This window comes from Corvus hawaiiensis, chromosome 3, assembly GCF_020740725.1.
Source record: "Corvus hawaiiensis isolate bCorHaw1 chromosome 3, bCorHaw1.pri.cur, whole genome shotgun sequence".
NCBI classification, from domain to species: Eukaryota; Metazoa; Chordata; class Aves; order Passeriformes; family Corvidae; genus Corvus; species Corvus hawaiiensis.
In genome coordinates, this window is record NC_063215.1 from 29,974,030 (window position 1) to 29,998,503 (window position 24,474).

General features: G+C 35.4%; 1 protein-coding gene across 13 annotated transcripts in view; it reads left to right on the top strand.

Annotated features, from left to right (window-relative positions):
• The window catches only part of ADGRB3 (adhesion G protein-coupled receptor B3), a 452,569-nt gene that overhangs the window by 175,070 nt on the left and 253,025 nt on the right, over positions 1-24,474 (top strand). For 10 of the 13 annotated variants that reach the window (XM_048298456.1, XM_048298463.1, XM_048298464.1 and 7 more), the window contains exons 3-8: positions 5,907-6,017; positions 8,286-8,315; positions 11,211-11,372; positions 18,615-18,779; positions 22,269-22,433; positions 23,319-23,483. In XM_048298456.1, the coding sequence (XP_048154413.1) occupies positions 5,907-6,017; positions 8,286-8,315; positions 11,211-11,372; positions 18,615-18,779; positions 22,269-22,433; positions 23,319-23,483 (798 nt within the window). The remainder of the gene's footprint in view (positions 1-5,906; positions 6,018-8,285; positions 8,316-11,210; positions 11,373-18,614; positions 18,780-22,268; positions 22,434-23,318; positions 23,484-24,474) is intronic. The other 3 variants (XM_048298461.1, XM_048298466.1, XM_048298465.1) reach the window with 2 other exon arrangements.

Consider the following 24,474-nt stretch of genomic DNA (forward strand, 5'->3'; position numbering starts at 1 on the left):
TTACTCCATTCAGTTTGAAACTGATCAAAGCTCTTCTATACTGTTTTGGAGACCCAAAAGGGGACTTTTTATGGGACCAGGATCTACGTAGGAAGTAAGCAAAGGCTGTTTTAAGAACGTTTTCCACATTCACTAAGAAGAGGTTCCCATGGAAATCTAATTCAGCTAATGGTTACGTTACCCTTTTGGCAACTTGCCTGCCTCATGAGGAAATATCATTTTAAGGGGTTCCCATGGAAAGCTATAGCTTAAATCTGTACTGCAGAGTGATGGTATTCACTAATGCCCTGAAGCTCTGTGTCCTGACAATGCAGCATTAGAGAACAAGTGCTTCCTTGTGGGGCCTGGGTACCCTGCTACAGTGAAGCAAGGCTGGAGATAGGGAAGGGAATGCTCCTCTGATTTCCTTCTGTCCTAGGACTTGCTGTAAGGAAAAAAAAAAGCAACAAAAACCCTGCAGCTCATGTTTTGTTCAGTTTGGGGGTTTTGTTGGGTTTTTATTAACCATCAATCCTACAAAAGAAGAACTAAAAAAAAAAGCAAAAACCCCTCAGTCCTTTGAATGTAGTGACATTTATTATGTATATATATGAGAGATAATTTTATAGTGAAAATGAAACAGAAAGTCACAGCTTCTCAAGTCAATGCAAAATTGTGTTCTATGTGAACACACATTCTGCCATCTAGTGACCAGAAGAAATTATACTGACCAGTTGCCAATGTGATAAGAAACCCCAAGTACTGCTACTGCTGTGTATCTTTGTTAGAGAACCTCTAGAATGGACTAAAAACAAACATGCAGAAAATTTTTTCAAGCTCCTGGAAGTCACAAATTGATCGGATGTACTGAAATTAGTTAATATTGCAGTCCAAAAATTGATTTAAACAAACTGATTCTTTAGGTATTTCTCTCCTCCCCCTTCACCTGGCACTTACATCAGCATTTTGCATAATTTCTGGGAAAAACATTTGTGTGTTAGCACAGAGAGGATGTCATGCTACTGCACATGAGACAGTTTTTATTATTGCACATTCTGGCTGAAAGACCTATTCCGTTCATTCTGTAGTCAAGAGTAAATGCAAACACTTATTTGGCTAGTTACAGTTCAGGAGTGGGCAGGATAGTATGAATCACACTGTCGGAGCGCTGTGGGTGAAAGAAAATGACAGTCACTTTGGGGAATCGGCTGCCTCTTCTTGCTTTTAAGGTTCTGAAAAGCCTTCAGGAAACTGCTCTCACTTTCCAGGTGGTTCTGTACAAGCTGACGACACTCAGCAACTCTGAAGTTCCTTGACATTGTACATATCCTAAGGGGGTAACCCTGGAGGTCTCACAGTCACTTTTTTTTTTTTAGTTCATTCATGATGCCATCACCAACTCCTATACTGAAAAAGGCTTTTTGTATTAATACCAGTGTGTCCTGCACCATAAATAGCACAATTCATAGTAGATGGTACACCATAATGCATTTGCACTGTGAAGTTCCCATGAAATGTGATAAAAAATAACCATAAAAGCCAAGCCAACATGGTTTATATGTCCTCTGATGACTAGGATATGTATGCAACAAATATATATATATATATGTTACAAATAAGATAAAACAGCCTAGGCATAAAATCTGTTTGATACAAACCTTAATTTTTAAGAATATCCACTTGTCAAAAAGCAGAGACTAGCCTTGGTGAGTAGAACCTTGCAAAGCTGGTATTTTTCTTTTGTATTTCTCAGTTGTCCTAGTTTGCATTTTTACACTGTTAACAGATTTTTTTTCTTCTTTATTCCTACAGAGAGCACATGGCACCTCTCTTCTCTCCTAAAAATGTACACCTACACTGGCCGCAAGAGTTTAGCTTCTACTTTAAAAACTAAAAAGGTTACTCAATAGGAATAAAAATTCACATAACATAACATAACGTAACATAAAAATAAAGGTAAAGCCAATGGGACTTGTGATAAGAGTTGTAAATAAAACTGAACTGTAAACTTTGGAATTGCAAATTTTGTTTTTCTGTCCTAGGAGGCATGGAATTATATTACATGCCTCAGCTTATACAGAAAATGAAATCATGGAATCATATAATCATTTAGGTTGGAAAAACCCTCCAAGATCATCAACCTTTGACCAAACACCACCATGAAAACTAAACCATAGCACTAAGTGCCACGTCCAGTCATTTTTGAATGCTTCCAGAGATGGTGACTCCACCACCTCCCTGGGCAGTCTGTTCCTATGCTTAACCAAATGAAATGTCACATCCATATTAAAATATCTGCATCACTAAAATACATTGAATTATTGATCCATTATGTACAGCTGAGGATAGGTAAAATAGGCATCCTATTGCAGGGATCTCTTGTACTTCCATAGCCACCAAAGGACCACTGACAGCAGAATAAATTCTTTTATCAGATAACTAAACCTCACGTTTTCTACCACAAATGTTTGGAATGTGTTATGATTCCTTATAAGTCTTGGTCTGGTTAAAATGATTCAATTCCCCATAATGCTATTTGTTACTTACATTTTGAGGTATTTATGAGTTTTATCTTCATGCTGTGTAGATTATAGCATTAACAACGTAATAAAAAGGCTTAAAACCCTTGCATGTTTCCAGGCCTAACTTAGAGTCACTGTTGAGTTCTGAATTAGACCATGTACTTGTTTGTTGCTGAAAGGATTTGCTTTCCCCTTGTATTTAACAAAACAATATGATTAATATCAGTGTTTGAGGTAAAAGCAGAGAAGAACTGTCCTGTTTCACCCAAATAAAATTTAGGACAGACATTACCAAAAGAATTCTCTTCAGAAACGAATGTCTACAAAAATACCTTCTGGGTTAGAAAACTTATTTTCAGCAGCAAGAACTAGGTAAGAAGAGTGAGAATGATAAAAATTCCTTTACTCAGAATGTCAATTCAAATATCTAATATTATATCCCAGATATCAGGTCTTGAATCATGCTGACTTGACCTTGCAGGACACCTCTGTGCCAGATACTGCCTACATTAGGATGGTTCTTACCACCTTTCCCACACAAACAGGTCCTTGAATTTACTGTGCCTTTTAGTCATACTCTAGGATGACTTGGGTTAAAATGCTTTCCCATCCCAGAAAGCATTTAAATACTGCTTCTCTGTGAAGTATTGAGGGAAAAAACCTGCATAATGGGTTCACCTTCTATATTTATTACCTAGGATCTGAAAATTAAGGAAAGTTTCATTCTATTTAGTATTTATTGTAAACTTAAGTAAGATATTGTATTATAAAATGCTTCATAAAAATGCATTACTGTTAAGTTTCTTAGATTAAACAATTTTGAGAACATTGTTTGTACTTATACACAAAAAGTGGACATTTCTGATCCCATTACAAAAATGTACTTGACCCTATTTTTTTCTTTTCCCATGAGGCCTGAATTTTAATGAGGCCTCCCCCATGCCAGTACATTGCATTTCCTGGTACTGCTTTTGTTCTCATGTGGCATTCAGTTAAATATTTCAGCTGAATATGAAAATGAGAGCATTGCATAAGTCTGGTTCCATTTTTTGACAAAACTTATAAAAAATATTTTTGTCTGTGTAATGAAAAAATTATCTTTAATATATACTTGCTGTATAAATGCTTAATATATCAAAGGGAGATTAGCTGAAAAGTGCATCTCAAAGACCATCAGCAATAGTTGAAATGAATTGAAAATGTGTTGTTGCTTAAGTGGAAAAATGAAAAAATTGAGGCATTACAGTCATGCTTAGTGGTATTTGTAACTCCATTGTTATGACTGGAGCTGTATCAGGTATCCTCCACAACCCAGAGAACTGATCTCCCAGACATCCCTTTGCCTCTTCACCAGCAGTCTCTGTCCTGCAGGACGCTGCATGTGCCTGCACCCAGCACAAGATGCTGCAGGACTGGGACCAAAACATTCACTACCTCCCTGTATGCCTCTGGAAAGCCTTCCTCTAGCAAAGGTCTCCCATTATTGCACTCTGTAACTTAAAAAGTAGAACTAAGTCTTCTGCAAGAATGGTGCCATATCCTCTAAATTGCCTGACAAGCAGAGATCATGCAGCCAGCAAACTCAGAGTAAACATGCCTTGCTGTGACAGCCTCTGCGGGGGAAAAGCTATGTAAAGTCTCCTGCCATTACCATGTTATTAATTACAGTTTAAATGTGTCATCTGTACTGCACCTTGTAAAAATTGTAAAAATATTCTAATCATAATTTGTATTAGAATATTGATTGCAATAAGAGATTTTCCACAGAATAAAAAGCTATCTTAAATCAGAGGAGCTGTAGAAGAGGTGTATTTTGAAAAAATTTATTCCTAAAATTTGTAACACACATATGTATATATACACATACATATATATATTATATATTTGCATGTGTGTATATATATAATTTAATTATCTTTTATATTTATTTCTGGGGTATATTAAAAATGTTGAATGTTTAATCCTCAAAATATATTTTATTAATTAGATTTTCAAATATTCTCTTTAGAATGCAAACTGCATTGCTGTTTTCAAATGAATAATTAAGTTTATATTTTAAGTGATGCCATTAATGAATATTTACAAAAGAAACACTAATTTGGAGAAATACATTAATAGTTTACTAGAAAGGAAAAAAACCTCTTTCTTCTGATTGACTTCTTAAAAATAAGTTCCCCTTTAACTGTTTCTTTAAATAGAAATTTTAATGTGTTTAATGATTTATCAAAGCAAGGTGTTTGCAAATAATATTTATTAGTGATATTTACGTCTCATGTAATGTTTGGTGGTTTTTGAGGCAGAAAGGTAAGTTTTATTATCTTCATGCCTTTACAAATTGGGGAGAATTTTGAATTTTGCATTTGCAAGGTAACCTTCCAGCAGAAAGGTATTTTTTAATGTTTGTGTTCCTAGTGTTTCAGACACCTTCTGCCTCATCAGAAACTCTATGTGATTGTAGTTGAAGTGGTTTCAATGTAAACCCATATTTCCCAGCACACACTTCCTGAATTAGAGTCCCAGGTTTTTTTTAAACAGAATATTTAGCACTGAGCTGCAGACAGCTGTGTGTGCCTGGGAGGATCATAGGGAACTGTGCTGAAGACACAGCAATCCCCCTCTAAGGGCAAAGGACTTTCAGCATTTCATTACAGAAATGAAAAGTGGAGCTAAGACAGAAGTCTAGGAGGTTTGTACAGGACAAGAGAGGGAAAATGACAGCAGTGATAGGATAAACAACTAAAGCACTCTCGTCTCCCACACTCTGATTTTTCATAGGTTTTCCCTATTAAAATCAATGGGGAGAGTAAGATGTAATCTAGTCTTTTTAACTGAGAGGTTTCAGGAAGGAAACAGATCATGAACACTTGTTCTGCTGTATTCAGCCTAAAAATTAAACAGTTCATTGGCTAACTTACTATTATTTCCCATTGCCACCATTTCCAAAGATGACTCGTTATCTCTGTTGAAGGCTTCATCAGCCAGAAAGATGAGTGCAGAAATAGAAGTCCTCTCTGGAAGAGCAGCAGGCTCTGCCACAGAACAGCAATGTCTAACACTGTCATAGTCATTTTCTGGTGTGGTTGCACTGATTCAAAACAAAGGAATAGAATGTCTGCATTTGAATAATTGTTTTTGTCCCATGTCATACAGCTGATTTATAGTATGTGTCACTATTGAATGTTGGTTCATAAAATAAAATCATATTGTAAAATCTGCAGACATAAATTTAAGTATTCATTGAAAGTTGAGTGTAGCAAAGTTAAGTTGATGTTAACTGCCATGATCACTTGCCTGACTCTTGCCAGCAACTTCCAGGTATGTTTAGGAACATATTGCATGAGACAGTATGTGACTTTTGAGAAATGTCTACACACAAGCTTTCATAAACCTTTATTCTGTCTTTAGAATTTGGAATGATGGGAGATCATACAATTAAAAGTCAGCGACCTCGATCTGTTCATGAGAAAAGGGTCCCTCAGGAACAAGCTGATGCTGCTAAATTTATGGCACAAACTGGTAATACATCAGTTACATTTTTTCTATTTACTGTTGTTAATTTTAGCAAGACCACTGCATGTTTCCATAATCTTTTGCTGCATATTTGTCAGTTTTCTAAGCTGATACTTTTTTTGAATCATTTTTTTTTTTTCACCAGTTAAAGTCCATAAATAAAGTGGCTAAGAATTAGGTAGATCATGCAAAAACATGCACTGCGAATGTGGATACTGAATCATTTAGTGTAAGTATGAATTTCTTTAGTAGTAAAAGCAGTCTCACATGTACGAAACACAGGACAGCTCACGGTGACATGTTAACGTTTTTCCAAAGATGTTAAGAACATGCTTCAGAATTTCTTAATAAATAGACTGTCTAATCCCAGCTTTAGGCATTTATCAAATTAATTAATTACTGGGGTGACTTTAATGTGCATGTATTCAGCATTTACTATCTTTGGCCCAGCACAACGCTCTATTCTCTAGTTTCCAGATTCATAATTGCTAAATGAAATCGGCCGTAAGTAGTTTTTAATTGGATGTGCAAATTATCTAACAGTTTTTCATCTAAAACATATTTTTTAATTTTGTTTGAGCAACTTCATCTTCTTTATCTAAAGATACCAAGATGATATTGGAAACCTGGAGCTGAAGTAATTAAAAAAAAATAATCCTGATTAGCCTGTTTACCAACAGTTACCACAGCAGCCTTTGAGGTCAATGATAAAATTTCAGTGGTGAGTTGAATTAAGCTCTCATACACCAAAGCTACTGCCCATTTTGACTTCAATAATGATCCACGTATCTGTTGGTAAAACCTAACTATTGGTACCCTACACTCTCCATTCCAGTAAGTTACTGCATTGACAATCTTGTGCCCCATAATTTTTTGTATGGATTTGAAACAACATCCTCTGTATTCCATAGTTACTAACCTAGAATATATGCCTGCATCAGTCGTACATAATGCTTCCAGTTTTTACGCACTTCAGGAAAAGAGTTATAATTGCTTCTAGTTATAGTGCATGTTTGACATCCTTAGTGGTAGGGTGCTTTACTTAACAGATTTGCAGAAATTGATATATTAAGCAATCTGAGTACATGTATAGCCAATCAGTGTAGATCTGTTTGGTAACAAATTTAGAATGGGAAAAAGTCTGTTTCCCTCCTATTAATCTATAGGATTGCTTTTTATGGCTAACTCACAGATGCTCCTGTAAGCAAATGCAGTGGAAGAAGGGAGCCTAGAATTCTCTAGGTCTCCATGCAATTTTTGTTTAGGCAAGTAGAACTTATCACTTGCATACCTAGCTCAGACATAGAATGTTAGTTGCTTACTACATAGTATAACACTTTTGCTTTTATGCTGCTTCTTGAATTCATACAATTACTCAAAAAATAAGTAAAATTATCTGGGTTTTTTCCCCTTATAAATCCCTAAAACTTTAATAATCTCCGACAAATCTTGTATCTGATAATTTTTAGTCTTGCACTGCAGTGCATCTATTATAGGTGTTAGAGAACTGCATTACAAATGCAGCACTTACACCATCACCTTCCAATACATTGTGTGTGTGGAGTGGGAGATGAACATTCAAAATTATACAGAATTGGTTTTCAAGGTCCTGTTCTGAAAGCATGTGAGATGTATGAGCATATAAATTTAGATGCCCAAATTTGGGGAAATCTGTACTTTCCATGCTGTAGGTTAACACATTTTAAGTAATACTTGTGCTCTTTCTGGACATACTAATTTTCATCTCTTCATTTTGTTTTTCCTTTGTAGTGATCATTGCATATTTTCTTCACCTGTAATGCATTAATTTTTCTTGCAATAAAATGATTGTGATATCTTCCTAAACTGATTCATAAGGTTTTTTCCTAACATATCTATCTCATTAATTTACCCACTAAGAAATCTTAATAGTAATTGGTTACTGAGTTTATGAGGTTTTATATTTTAAGCCTTGATATTTTATTTTGTGTAATAATAAAACAGATACAAAAGTGCAACAAAATGTTTGTATGTTTTTAAAAGGCAGAGAGACAGGAATAGAGAAGTATCCTGGAAAATATTTATGAAAAGCATTTAATACTGTTAGAATCGTAGACTTAATCCACCAAATTTTGCTGGAAATTGAAGAGTTTTAAAATGTGTTACTAAAATGCGCATTTTTGTGGTTTTGGAGAGTGATATAAGGCAGTAAAAACATTTATTAAAAAATACTGTGTGAATAATTTCTTGTTCTATATTTGTCATTTTATGTGTTTGGACTGATCCTTCCCTTAGGTGTTATGGGATTTAGAGAGTATAATGCAGGTAAGTTTTACACAAATCAATGAGGCCTTCCATACAGTAAGTTATGTTTCCTCTTATGTGTCAAGCAGCAGGGGAGAATAAGAGTTTGATACCTTGCTAAGAGATAATTTGAGATTGTAGATTTAATGTGAGTGATGCAAAAATTTAAGAGTTCTCATATAACAGAAAAGAAGAAAGAAAATAAAAAGTAGCCTTTTCAAAATTTTCATTTCAGAAAAGACAAAAATGGATAAGAGAAAAGCAAACAGTGAAAGATATATTTGCAGATTATGTAGTCAACCTACATTTATTCTAGAAAATATAGTAGTCTTTATGTACTTAAAAATGGTGAATTAACAATGATGTGATAGATTTGTGAAGACATTTCCCTTCTTTTAAATTTTTTAAAATAAGTAATAATCATCCTGACAGCAGTACAAAATAGTCTGAAAATTTTAAAAATTACCAAAATATCATAATGTATTGTATAAAAGCAAGCAAAGCAGCTGGTGAGATGTGTGTTCTTTATTTTGTCTTTATTTTGCTCTTTTTGCTTTGTACAACATGTTAATGTGGAGGATCTTTCTCCAGAAAATGTTTAAGCCTTGTTTACATATGATGAAGTATATTAAGACATTGTACCTTTTGTGAATGAACAGTACATATATGCTCAGCACTTATAATAATTAATACTAATTTCAAAATTCACTCAATACAGTCACACAACAATCTGACAACAGACTAATAATCATGTTGCTGCTATTTTCCATCATATTCCAAGGGTTAAGAGTAACATTTTTATCACTTTAAGATATAAAAAAAATAAAATTTTTAGTTTTTAGTTTCTGTATTTTATTAGATGTGTACTGTCAACATGTCTGTGTTGAATAATGGGATCGCTTACACTGGGTATATATAACTGTTTTACATAATGAGGAACATCTTGAGAAACATAGTTTAGACTTTTTCTGCCGTTTGACCTTTTATCTAAACCATTTGAACAAAAGAAAAGTCAAACTTCAAAAAGAAAACTTCCAAACATGTAGGAAAAGACAAAAAATATTAGCCTAGAAACCCACAGTAATATAAGTCTTTTTATCATGTATATAGGGCTTATAGTACACATTTTATAATTGTTAATGTCTACATACATATTAAAGATATTTAGCATATCATCTAACCTGAGCCCAAGCCATCTCACTGCCTAATCAAAGTGCTAAATGCATGTCAGAAAAACTATTAAAACAATAACCAGTGATTATTTTTTTTCATTTTTTTCACTTAACAAATAAGGAAAAGGACTACAAAAATCACTGGGGAATTTTTGTGTGTAGAAAGCTCATAATTTTCCATAGAAATTTTTAGAGTTGCATATAATTTTATTAAAAACAGAGGGATTTGTGTGCTAATTATAATACATTCTGTCATGTTACGGAATAAGAAGCTTTTTTTTTTTTTTTTAAAGCACTGAAAGCCTCAGAATTGAATCTTAGAAGTCTAGCAAAGACAATCATTTTGCAAAGGTTCCATGCTTGACCTCTGGGGGGGAAAAAAAAAAACAAACAAAAAAACAAACAACAGAAAGACATCTTGGAGAGATTCACAGATTCTTGCCATAAAGTACAGTTTGAAGAAAGAGTATGTCATTTACTGCATACTTGGCAGGTAGCACCAGAATATTCCTGGTTTGCAGACAACCCCTCGACTGTGATCAGTATCAAAACTTTTGGAAGACTAGAAATATATTGAGGTAACTGAAATTTCAAGCAAGCTCTTCAAGTCTGCATATTTTATCATACCACTGATTTTAAAACAGAAAATCCCATTTGTTTCAAAAAGGACTTACACTTAAAAATCAAGCATGCAATAGGGGTTTCAGCTGCCATTTTACGTTACATGCTGATTTTTAACAGAAGAAGCTAAACATCAATGCACAGTTATTTACTCAAATTGTTAAGTGAGGTATATTCACATTATTTTTGCATTTGCTTTCTGAGAATACTCAAGGGATCTATTTTTCTGAATATGAATTCCTTTGGGAAAGGAATTCCAGAATTGTGTGTATAGCTGTTCATGAGAATTAAATTCAAGCATTCTCCAGAGCATCCATGCAAGAAAACTTTATGCATTACTTGCTTTCAAAAATTATAAATAAAATGTTCTATCTCTCAAAAAATTTTTTAAAATCCTCTTTTCTAATATGTAGCATTAACAAATCACATATGACAATTTTGAGCATAGTAGTATTTATTATGTGCAGTAGTGCGGTCTGACACACCCAAGAATTCAGCACACCTGTAGGTCAAAAGCAAGGAGTGTATCTGTGCAGAAAATGATCAAAGTTGCCATCCCGCATTTCAGGTTAAAATTTAGTTAAAAAAATGTTTTTCTTTGCCAGGGAACTTCTTTCAAATGCTATATGACTCTGCTGAAGAAAATATAAGACATTAGGGGGTTGGTTTGTCTGGGGTTTTTTTCATTGGAATTCCCTTAGTGGTAAGGTTCCTTAAACTGTTACTGAGCATTAATTCTAGAGGGATAAGTAAAAATATCAAAGATAAATGCTTTTCTATTATACTAAAAGTGTTGTCTATGTACTTTTAGAATCCTGAGGGCAGTGCTGTTAATGAAGTGTTGAAGGGCAGTAGCTCTCATAAAGTTGTAAATTATGCTAAGACATCAAAGTGTTCCCCTCTGACAGGTGTTATGTGATCGCAGCATTGTAGGTGTCTTTGTTTTCTATTCATTGCACATTTTCACAGCCGCTTTACTCCATAAACTTTTAAATATTTATTTTGGTGTTGTACCTTTTTTCTTTGATTTATAAGAGCAGATGATAATGAGCTTCAGAAAAAAAAAAATTGTGTCATTAATACTTATGTCTATATTCATGTTTGTTTGTTGTCTCGAATACAGGTGAATCTGGTGTTGAAGAGTGGGCCCAGTGGAGTACGTGTTCAGTTACTTGTGGTCAAGGGTCGCAGGTGCGAACCAGAACTTGTGTATCACCTTATGGGACACACTGCAGCGGCCCTTTAAGAGAATCAAGGGTTTGCAATAACACTGCCCTCTGTCCAGGTAGTGTTAGCAGCCAATAAATAAAATTGTGGATGTTTTTGAACTGTATAATGATAAGAACTTGAAATGATATTATTATTATTATTATCATTATTATTATTATTATTATTATTATCATGGGTTTCCTAGGGGTATTTCAGTTAAAGCAGAGAATTGTAATTCTGTTCACCTGTGAATTTTTTTCATGTCGGTTATTATTTTCAGAACCGTCAAGATATGGAACAAGAGCACCTTTTTTCTGACAGTTTCATTTTTTTTCAAAAAGTCTATATTCTCTTATTTTCACTTAGAAAAGAGAAGGTAGCATGAGTACAAAGACAAACTAGGGAAGAAATCCAGATCATGAATACATTAAGGAGCAGAGACTAATTAACAGGGTGGGTTAACATATATTATTTGACCCTGCAATTGTTTTGCCATTTAGAATACTCTCTTCTAGGCAATGGGCCAGACAATGTTCCATGCACAGTTATGTCTTCATGGACTTCCCTTTGCATTGTTCTGGCAAGAAAGGGCAACAGCTACCTATCAAAGAAAAAAAGATCAGACAAAAGTAACTCTCTTACATCTGACACACAGTAAAGGTCATCAGTATCTTGCATCACAGTTTTCCTACTCCTTTTGTCTGAGAGTTATGGACATCGTTGGAGTTCAGCAGTAGTTATACGCTAAGGAGAAGAGACAGGCATATTCAAGTGAGTTGCTGAAAGGGCACATCTTTCTTTAAACTCTACCTGTGGATCTGATTAATCTATGATGGGAAGCAAGAGGGAAGGCATATGACCCGTGACTACATTAATTTTCCTCTGCTGTGAGTGAAATGCAAAAAAAAAGACTATATACTATCCTTCAGATGTACAAATTCCTCACTCTGTAACATTTGAACCCAAGAGGGTGGTGAGACATCTTCAGCTTCTAGGAGAAGCTCAGTACATTTTTGAAGTAAACTGTCATACACAGAGAACTCTTGGACTTTATCTCAATGAACAGTAATATGTTGAATCAAACTCTGATGCTGCTACTGTGTGTTGAAAAATAGCCAATGGGCAGTGCATATGTGATCCCATCCAAGTTTGTGTATCAGCATTCTAAGCATTTAGGGAGCCTCTGTAATGGAAAGCAACTTACAAGATTGTCTCTATAAAGCATGATGGTAACAAGAATTGCTCTCAACACCTAATGCTTTTCTATTGTGCTTTAGGTGAGTGATTCACATGAAATTTCCTAATATTTCAGAGTAGAAATGCCTAGTTAGACCTGAATTTTAATACTTTAGAAGTGTTAAAACTTTAACGCATGGAAATGTTTCCATACAAAAATGGCATCTATTTCTGAAAGTTAGAGTAGCTTAGATTGTGCCAGAGGTGGGAAATACTGCAAGAGAACTCTCAAGTACAAAAAGAAAAAATGAAAGAAGAGAACTATAAAAGAAATGAACAAACATTGCAAACAATCAATATAGATATAAATATTCATTTGAAATTATGTGAAGAATGAACATGAAAACACAGTCCATCTCTCACAATGAGTTCTTCCTGATTTCTTGCTAATTAGTATTAACTAAGAAGAAGAAAGAGGATTAAATCACGTAATTTTCAGAATTTTATCTTCATTCTCTCCAGGAAGGGATACGAAGTTTTCACACCAAAACAAAGCAAAACAAAACAAAAAAATCCAGGTAATGCAGAAGTCAAGGTAATTAATTTGCTGTCAAATTTAAACTGGAAAAAAGTTAATTCTTAGATATGATGTTGTCACACAAGCTTTAAACAATGCTACCCAAAAGAGTGCTACCCAAAAAGATTTCTCAGGTCAACAGAGGAGCAGTTCCCTTTTATCTTCACAGTTCAGGATACAGCTTTTGTTTCCAGAGACCCAGTATGAGCAAAGGCTACCAATTCTTAGTTTCTACGCTGCCAAGATATTTTCTTTTTCAGCTTGCCACAGCTGATTCTGATAATCTCTATGTATCTTGAGTTACCTTTCCTAAATAATTAGTCTTCTGGCTTAATCTTGCATGTTGTTCCATACAGTTACAATAACCATATTAATTTATGTTGTTCTCTGTCTAATGACAGAATCACTACTGTGTAGCAGTGTGCAAGATTAGCAATTTAGAAATGTGATTTTCCTAGGCACAGCTCCATTAATTTTCTAAACATCCCTTTAATTATTAGCCCAAATATCCTCTGTCCTCATTCTGTTATGTATCCTGAGTCAGAGAGTTACATAGTTCAGGATTATTCCTGGTCCATGCATAAAAAAAATACACAGTCTTTACAGTAGTTTATTTAAAACAGACGTTTGACAAAATGATTAGTAAAAGGGTGGGGGGGGGAATTGTGAGAGCTGGAATGTTTCCTAATCAAAAAGTTGCCTCTTCAACATCAAAAAATATGCAGAATGGCCTACTGTACTGTACTTCATGCATCTATCCATAGGCTTCAGAGGAACCTGTTAAACTTGCAAATACTAATGCAAAGCTTTCAGACTATTTTTTCTCTTGCCTTAATATATTCTTTATAAACACTTTACATATTAAACATAATATCCAAGATACTCACTGGAATGTTAGGGAGCATATTTCTCTGTGATCTCAATGTCCTGGAAAAATTTGAAAATGGGATTCACCACCTTCATATATATGTATGTATTGGAATAGAACTTTAAATTTCAGAATAGTATTACTGAGAGTTCAAGCAAAATAATGAAGGAACCACTATTTACATAATTTTTGGGTTATTTGTATTTATTTCAGACCAATACTATTCTAGAGAAGTGCAGCATAGTAGACAACAAAACATAGCTCAGGTAATTTTTGTCATCACTGGTTCTTTTGTGAGTGGGGACACCTCAGGATCCATTCCTGCAGCGCTACTGATTCTTTTCAGTTTAGTGAATGCTTTCTAACACAGCTAAAACTTAAGAGGAAAGAACATGGGATTTCCATGTCTGCAGATTATCTCAGCTTCTATTTCTCCTTCTCTATTGGCTTCAACACCTTTTACCACAAAATTTAGCTGAAGATTAGCATTTTCAGGCTTATGGGTAAAGCAAGACGTGGCAGGAGCAGGAATACACTAAGCCATTTCAAACATTTTTATGCCCAAATGCTATACTTCGGCTGATGTTATATGCTAAGGTAGTTTTATTTACCTCCCTTTTTTCTCTCCCTTGTCCTGTTGCAACAGGGCCTGCCAAAACGCTTGTCTGTATCTTTCTTAGAGGCCCCCTTTATGTAGTGGGAGGCCACAATAAGGTCTCCACAGAGACCTCTTTTCCAGGCTGAACAACCCAAACTCTTCTATCCTGTCTTCATAGGAAAGATGTTCTATCCCTCTGATCATCTCTGTTGCAGTGCTCTGGACCAGCTCCAACAGGTTCATGTCTTTCTATACTGAGGATCCCAGAGCTGGATGCAACACTCCAGGTGGAGTAGAGGAGCGGAATCCCCTCCCTCGCCCTACTGGCCACGCTGCTTTTGATGCACTTGTGTGTGGCTTCTGGGCTGCAAATGCACAGTGCCGGCCCAGGTCCAACATCTCAGTGACAAGCACCCTGAAGTCCTTCTTTGCAGGGCTGCTCCCAATCCCTTTATCTCTCATCCTGTGTTGAAACGAAGTTGCCCCCAAGTCATGTGCAGGACCTTGTTGAACATAGTAGCATTCACATGAGCCTGCTTCTTGAGCTTGTCCAGATCTCTCTGGATGGCATCCTGTCTTTCAGGTTTGTCAATCATGCCACTCAGCTCAGTGTTGTCTGCAGACTTTCTGAGGGTGCACTCAATCCCACTGTCTATGCCATTGATGAAGATATTAAACAGTACTGGACCAGCACCACTTGTAATGAAACATCAGCGGCCGTAATAGTTTTTCAATATCTGTTCAATTTAAAGCTGAACAAATCAAAAGCATTTAAACCCCAATAAAAATCTCACAAAATATGTTTGTAGGATGAAGGCCAGCATGGCCTAACACCTCCTCCCACTTCACAGCAGTTGCATGTTGTGAGCACTGTGGGTGTTCACTTCAACATGATTAGGTTCACAGAGTGGCAGAGAGATGGGAAAGATGCTCTGCAGTAATCCAAACTTGTTGTGTTAGCAATGTTTTTGACAGAGAAGCTGGCAATAATCTGAATATTTTTGTCCCAAATAATGAATCTTGCATCTGAAACTGTGTTATAGAAAACAGTAACTCCTCTGCGGGCCAGCTCTCCATCTGGTGTAATTTGGCATAGCTCATCTGGCTATAATTCATCAGATGCTATAGGGGATTTTTTTGCATTTAGAAAATAGTATTAAAGAAAGAAGATGTAAATAAAATATCAGAAATAAAAATCAAGGGTAAGAAACTTTAAAGTTTTAAGATATTCTTATAAAGAGAATCTGGATAACACTGGGCACTTCTGTAATGCGTTGAACAGATTAATTCTTCTTGATATTTGTTTTGCTGAAATTGGTTGTTTTTTACAGTTATGCCTATTCCATCCTTGACTTTAGTATTGATCTACTAGTTTCAGATATAAAAATCTATAAATGCAAGAAGCTGATGTGAATTTTTTACTTAATGAGCTAAAATTTGTTGTGGAAGATAATTTTTGGCACAGCTTAATTTAAACCACAAACAGATAGAGGCTGCTTTGAGTGCACCCAAAATGAGACATTTTGTCTTGGCTTATGTTTAGTTCCAAAATAACAAAAGAATTGTTCTGTGTTGCTGCTAACATGCAGTCAGCTCTTGCCAGAAGAAATATACATCCTTTTGGTTAGAGACAGTACCTTTAAAGAGCCACTCAGAACATTTTTTTAATTTTCAAATATTTTTTAAATTTTCAAATATAGACAACTAACTTAGAACATTTTGACAGCATAGAATCAAAATTCCAAATTAAGCAATAGACTTGAACTTATATGTGCCCTGAAAAACCCCACCATGTGTCTACATAGAGTCAAGAACTTTCCAATTTATCATTTTTCCCAGAGAATAATATTTTTAGAATTTGGGTTAGTTTTGTTTAGCTAAGTTTTAAATTTTGTTGCATCTGAACATTTTAATCAACCATTGTGGTATCAGGAGATGAAATTATGTCATTGTTACTGCTGGTTATTGTTTGGAATCTGAACTGACAAACTGTTTCCTCCTTAATTTTGCTCATATAAAAATTGGGAATCTTAATGTGTCTGGATTCGTAATCTAATACTTTGCCAATGAGAAAAAAATTCTTTGGATTATATAGCTGAATCAAAATATCTGTAGAAGTATAGTACTTGTTGAGAACTGATGAAACTAAAAGAGTTATATGCAGGTATAGTTATAAATTTACTATTTTTAGAAGTGCTAGGCTTTCTGGTTTTGACAAAAATGTTGCAATTAATCAAGGTTTCTAAACTAACTAGACTAAAATCTGTCACTTTAACATTAATTTGGACTGTTCCTAAGGGTTATTTTTTTAATATAATGCAGGTGGATTTGATATTTAGAGTAAGATAATAAGGATGTAGGATGTGGTCTTTTTGACCACTTTTACGTGACCAAATGAAAACCTTTCATCGATTGAGCTGTTGTCCAGTGGGTTAAAATCTTCCCTGAGTAAAGCTTGACATTTTCTGTCAGAAACAATTCTTCTGAAGTTAGCTAAGAAACTTTTTAATCTCAACATAATATCTAAAATGACAATTTTTCTTATTTTTAATGAAAGGCAATGGAACTTACCTACTTGCAGAATTCCCCTTGATCTTAGTGATGAATTTGTAATAATATGCCAGGGAGCTGAATTTCCTTCCACAGCCTTGCAACTGAATTTCACCTCAGGAAATGTTATTCTGATCCCTGCAAGAAAAGGGTTGTATTTGTAGAAACTGGGCAGGTGATACGTGCCTTCAGGGCAAAGGAAACCTATATATGAGAAGTTCTTTCACAGTGATGAAAAAAAGTGAGGACAAAACAGAAAATCTATTTCCTCTGTAATGTTGTGAACCATTACCAATGATATACTCAGATGCTGTACACAGTTTGCCCCTCCAGACACCCTTCAAACAGACAGCGCTTCAGAAACAGAGTTATGTGATACTGACTGAGATGTTCCGTCTGGGTACTGTCCTTTTTCTTAAATGCTTGACATTACTGCAATTCTCATCACTACATTCCTGTTCTCACACTGCCTAATTTAAACTGGTACAACTGCTCTTATTTAAGCAGAAGAAAAATAAGTAAAGTTTCCTTTGCAGTATTATTCAATTTATAGAGAATTTATAGTTTTACCAATGTATGTGTGGAATCATCTTACCCAGTACATGCTTAACTATAGTATGTTAGAGAACTTTCTGGAAATTCCCCTGCATTTTTTGTGTAAATGGATTGCATATGGTATGTAAGCTCACATGGGTACTGTATATCAGTTTCTCCTATAGTAGAAAATGCTTAAAGTAGAGAAAGATTCCTCTTCTATGATTCTTTATATAAATATTACCAAATATTTGTATATAAAAATACTGGTATAAGTTTGTAATTTATTGTGAACTCTGAAGGTATCTGCGGTTTGTTGAATGAGCATTTTTCCAAGAGTAAAGCTGTATTACTGTGTCTGTTAAATCAATGAATATGTTCATGTAAGGAAATGGTACATATCTCTTTTACTTACGTGGTCTTCGAATTTTTGAGGAAGATAACCAAGCACATCTGCTGCCATATTTCCACCACAATTTAAAAAATTGAAAAAAACTTTAAGATTACTGCCCCAATTTTTTATATTGACACAGTAATAAATTATTGCATTTATTCCTATAATTTCAAAAGAAAACTTAATTTTGACTGCTTCTAGTTTTTAGAGTTGCCTTGATACAGAAAGTATATGCCTGATTTTCACGAAAACTAGCCTCCTGAAAATCAGGGCTATTAATGTCAAGTCAGGCACCAAAGATGTCATAACTAACTTCTGAAAAGGGAAGTCATCTTGCTTAATACCGTCAAAGAACAGAAACTGTGGTAGCGAGATTAGTTTAAACATTAGAGAAAATGTTTCAAAGTATATTTCTAAATATACTTAAGAGAAAATATGATTAAATTGAAATTAACTAAGTTTTAAAAAGTAATTGTTTTCCTATGATAAAGCTTACCTATGTACTGATTTCCTTGAAGGTGGAAAAATAATTCCTATTTAAAATAGTGATCTTGTTTATCTTGAAATCGTTTTGTTACTTGTGTGTCTGTTTCTGGTTAAAATCTGTATGGTTTGTTGCAGTACATGGCGTTTGGGAGGAATGGTCACCTTGGAGTTTGTGTTCATTCACATGTGGTCGAGGCCAAAGAACTAGGACAAGGTCATGTATACCTCCCCAGTATGGGGGAAGATCATGTGATGGACCTGAAACACAACACAAACCTTGCAATATTGCACTCTGCCCTGGTGAGCTCATATAGCAACTCTCTGCTTTGTTACAGTGCGTTTAATGTGGGTTGTTTGTGGTTTCTTTTACAGCCCTTTGCACACAGGAAAAAGCAAAACATTATCCAAAGTGCCTAGATTGGGTAATATTGTTCATAATTCTGACTGTAGTGGTTAAAGTATATAGTCAGGATGGTAACTGTTCAAGACACAAGCAAACAATTTTTAGTTTCTTTGAGGTACTCTCTTTGTAGGGAACAGAATGTTGTGTAGGAAATCTTGATTCAGGATGGGTCTCAGAGAACCAAAAGGCAAACAACTTTCTGAGTGTGGCTTAAAGAGAGACATTCAGAGGTCACATAGTTTTTGTCCACCATATCTGTATGAATTACATTTGCTTAGATGTTCACTGTAATTATTTATTCATCATATGACAAACATATTTGTGAAACCACCCATAATATTTAAATTGCTGATTTATTCAAAATGGATATTATTTACATGTGTACAGACAGAAAGGCTCACACAAGCTAGAGCATTATTTCAATCCCCGTTAAGTCTTTATGGTACAGATTTTAGGTGCCTCATTTCTGGGAGTTATGTGCTAAACCAATTTCAAAAAATTACCACTAACCAAATAAACAATGCATGGGCTTCATGTCCATCCACTAAAATTGAAGCTAACTGAAAAAAGAGCATTCTTTCAAAATTTATTTTTTACTTCTTGTCTTTAGATTATGATTAATTTAGACCAAATTTTTCAAAATACATGTATACATATATAGATGCATAATATATATATGTATACATATATATGAGTGCATATAATACCTGAGTATTAAAAGAAGTTCAATTACCATGAAGAAGATTATATATAATAATAATTTATGGTTATTGAACTGATTCTAGTACTTAGGTACTAAAACCATGTCAGGTAGCAGTAATGTGAGAAATTTCTTTCATGCATTCTGTTTGACCGTGTGAAGGTTGCCCATGCAGTGGGTTTGTTGACTATTCACAGTTTACAACACTGCTGCAAATAGATTCTTCATGACCAGAACTCTTCCTGTAAAGGATTGATGGACAGACATCACATTAGCAAATGGTTGTTTAATGTTTTGAAAACTGAAATGAAGGAAAAAATGAAACTTAGTGTCGTATTAAAGCTAAATTTCTGAGAGTTTTATGAAACCTGAACTTTGCTTTTCTTCTGGTCAGCAAAGCATATTCTAAGTTTAGGAGAAAATTTGTGGAAAGGTCTTAGTGTTAAATGCAGCCACAAAAACTTTACATTAATCCAGTTTTTGGCCAAATTGGCAGCTATGCAATTTTACATGTGTGTACACCAAAGTAACTAATAAGATAATATATTGGAGCAGAGTTGTCAACAAGACAAATGCCAATAAAACAGCAGAGAAGAAATTAATGCATACAATTCACTTCAGTATTGCAAAGAAACACGAAAGATATTACACCTAATCTGTCAAAATAAACAATTATTTGAGAACTCTGGATTTTGAACAGTCATTTGTACCTAAATGACTTTCAGAGGCAGTTCTATACTGTTAAATTTAAAAGTAACACTTTAAGTCTCTGTTCAATATTAAGATTTGCTGCAATTTGCATGTTATATTTTTTAAGGGAATCTTCATGTTGAATTCTCTATTTTTAAGGGTATTTTTGAAATAGAAAACTCACATGCTATTTTCTCCTAAAGATAAATAAGAGAGATGTATGAAATATATACGAGAAGCCACAGAATGAGTTTTTTCCAAAGACAGTATGATAATTGATTTGATCTTTCCTACACTAAATAATACTATATAGCAATGAATAAAACTGAAGAGGGTGCATTGAAATGTAATTTCCATAATGTTTTCCTCTTCACATAAACCTTTTATGATTAATGAGTGGAACTAGCGTCCATGTTTGGAAAGATTTCCATTTTCTGCTGAATAAATTATCAGGGCACAGCTTCATAGCTTCAGAGGCATCTGCATGGAGAAGTGGTTCACAACCAGTCATTACATAGAATATTTAATATAGAACTTTAGGGAAAAGCCTCGGAAAATCTCTTCCTTTAATTCACTGGTGCTGAGATTCTGGGCCCAGGATATGGATAGTATCTTTGAAATATTCTGTTGTTAATGTCTGACAATAGTGAAATAGTTTACCTCCATTATTCACTGAATAGTGATGCACTCATACAGAACAGTATGTTTAATCACTAACTTTTAAGATTCTGCTTCCTATTTTAGATATTAACACCATCAGTTTAGGGAGCTGCTATTCCAACTCCCCTTTAGAAGAATCCTGAAAACAGGGTTTGGCAAGTGCACCAAGGGAAATTCCTTGTTTGGAGTGGTGGTGCTTATATAGCAATAGTAGTTATAGAACTAGGTTTTCAAGGACGAGTATTAATCAAAATTATATTAGAACCTACATTTTGAGATTATATTTAACTGCAGGGGCAATGAGGAACTGATGATTGCCGAAATCTGTATGAATGCAGGATCCCGAATTAGCACAATTAGTCATAACATGTTTCATAATGCTTGCCTGTTTTAAAACATACTGTCTAGTCCTATTATTATCGACCATATAATTTTTAGCTTGTCTGGAAGCATAATTGGTTTATATTTTTCATTATCTTGTTTTTTAATATTTTCATTTACCTCAAGAAGCTTTCTGATATGCAAAATTAATAATAACAGTCATTAACCTTTACTCAGGAAAATATTTATGCAAACTCAAGTGCATGGGCTAATACAAATTACTAAATACAGAACGATTTCCACTATTTCCATATTGTTTAGACATTTAACTTCACAAATTCAGAAAGAAGATAATGCAATATGTAAACACAACAGCAGATCTGATAAGGAAGGAAGAAAGGAAGGAAGGCCAGTGGTTGCTTGCTACATTTTACCTCAAAAGAATGTTGAAGAACTGGGATCGTTTACCTTACAGGGAGAATGAATGATAAAAATATATTCAGCATTGCAAATACAGAGAAGAGAGACTGTATGTGAGGCAAAGTGGTAACTCCCGTTTTCCTGTTCAACTAAAGACATCTAGTTTCACAATCAGGACCAATAACTTTATAATCTGACCTATCTGAACTATTACTGCAGTTCTTATAAATCACTTCAATGGGCTTTATTTTTTTCAGGGCTTATTTACATGATACAAGAACAGCCCTCACTTTTGCCTAAAAAGACTGATCTTTTTTATAAGGCCTTGTTTTTAATAAGACCATTCAAACTGTATGTGACCAAAATCATTATATAATCCTTTTTTATATCAGTCTACATTTAGAGGAGATAGAATGCTCTTTACTTGAAGATAAAGGAAAACAGTTTTAAATTATTTTAAAGCAGCTGATAATGTTGGTTTCTGTATTTGATTGCCTAAGAAAGCAGGCTGGGCCCAGCCTGAGGGGCTGCGATCACCTGCCTGGCTCCGGTGCTAACTCTGCTGTGTCCATCTCTTTTGTGGCCGCGGCGGCAGTGGACGGACAGTGGCAGGAGTGGAGCTCGTGGAGCCAGTGCTCGGTGACCTGCTCCAATGGCACCCAGCAGCGAAGCAGGCAGTGCACGGCGGCGGCCCACGGCGGCTCTGAGTGCCGAGGGCCCTGGGCCGAGAGCCGGGAGTGCTACAACCCCGAGTGCACCGGTGAGTACCGAGCGGCTCCAGCGCCGGGCAGGCACCGGGGCCGCACTGGCAGCAGCTCCGAGCCGGAGCGGGGCGTACGTGGCAGTGTGGCCCCAGCAGGCTGCAAGGGGCAGAGCAGCTGCACCCACAGGGAGGCTAAAACAAAAGAAGTCATTAACTACAACACAAGAAGTTCCATGTCACCACGAGTAAGAACCTCTTTCCATGGAAGATGACAGAGCGTTGAACAGGCTGCCCAGGGAGGTTGTGGAGTCTCCTTCTCTGGAGACATTCAAAACCTGCCTGGAGGTGTTCCCGTGTCACCTGCTCTAGGTCACCCTGCCTTGGCAGGGCCATTGGACTGGATGATCTGCAGAGACCCCTTCCAGCCCGAACGGTTCTGTGATTCTGTGAGTCCTGGGGCCTCATTTCTAATTTACTTGATGAGGTAAAAAGCTAAAGAATGTGCCCTGAAAGGCTGCATGAAGGCTGCATATCAGCTTTTTGCTTTTTTTGCTGTTTGAAGGACATTCTGCAGTTTTAGGCAGATATGGTTGAAGCCTAAAAATTTGAAGTTTTTTCATTAACCTAGAAAGTAAATGTATATGAACTAATTCCCTTTTGTGCTGAGACTACTTCATGATCCTCTCTCAGTACAAAAGCAGCCTTCCAGGTATAGATTCCATATATACTTACCTTTAAGCCTCATTTGCTCTGTCATAGGATGTAAAAATCAAGATCTTAAAATATCACATGCAAAAATGTTTTCACTTACTTTTTTTTAAGGGATATTGTAAATGTATATCATTACTGTACAACAGTACTATACGAGTAAATTTAAAAAAAGATTAATTCTCCATTATGACTGTCATCCTGTCACCACTCTAATTCTATTTTTCCAAACAGCGAATGGCCAGTGGAACCAGTGGGGCCATTGGAGTGGCTGTTCCAAATCCTGTGATGGTGGCTGGGAGAGGCGGATAAGGATCTGTCAAGGTGCTGCTGTGACTGGGCAACAGTGTGAAGGAACTGGAGAGGAAGTTAGACGGTGCAGTGAACAGAGGTGTCCTGGTGAGATGAAAATATAATTGCTGTTATTATATGCACTATAATACGGCTTACTTTAATGGGCATCTTTAGGAAAGACAAGATCAATGTCTGTAGAGCAATAGCCATGAAGAGCCATAGCTAGCCTTGCTTTAGACAAGTCCCTGCTGGTTTTCTCAGTAGATTTCTGCTTATGCAACTAGGTGCAAATTAGCTCTATTGGACATATGAGCAATGCATCATGTTTTGAATAAATAAATTTACTATAGTAAAAAAAGTTATCACAAAAATATTTGATTGCCTAGGAATGCCTGTAGTATCTGGAGCATGAACAATTTGCTACAGAAAATCTCTTTGAATGCACTGTATCTGAGAATATCAGGGCTGGCTTTGTAATTTGGAATTCCTTTTATCCAGTGTACAAGTGATGTCTCTAATACATTTGGGGTAAGTTCCAGTTCAGTAAAAATAAGGGATAAAGTGAGCCTTACCATAGTGTAAAGAATGAATGAATGAATGAATGAATGAAAACATGAGCAACATTTTATAAAAAAGAAAGTAATTTAAAAAGAAAGACACATCTTTCCTGTTTTACTATAATGCTTAAATATTACTTTTTTTTTAATAAAATGCTTAGTATCATTTTTTACTTTGGCCTCCCAACAGGTTTAAGTCCTTCCCACTGAAATCTAATAAAAGTGTACTTTTTGCTTCTTCAAAAATGATGAACAAAGAAGACTATCTGGTGAATCAGATAATATTTATCGGTAAACACACATTGTCCTAAAGTAAAAGAATGCATTGTTGGATAGGTGAAAGATAGCAAAATAAGGTGTTAGTACGGTAAGATGTTTTAGCCATTCATTTGGGAAATTATGTGATCTGAACTGCAAGCCAGGAAGCAGCAAAAAATCAATCTAGCAATCGGACTTCTGGACATTTCACTGGCTGTGTTCTCTGGTAGTCAGAGAAGGACTTAAATGGGAGGGATGCTTTGGGTCAGGAAGCGAGAAAT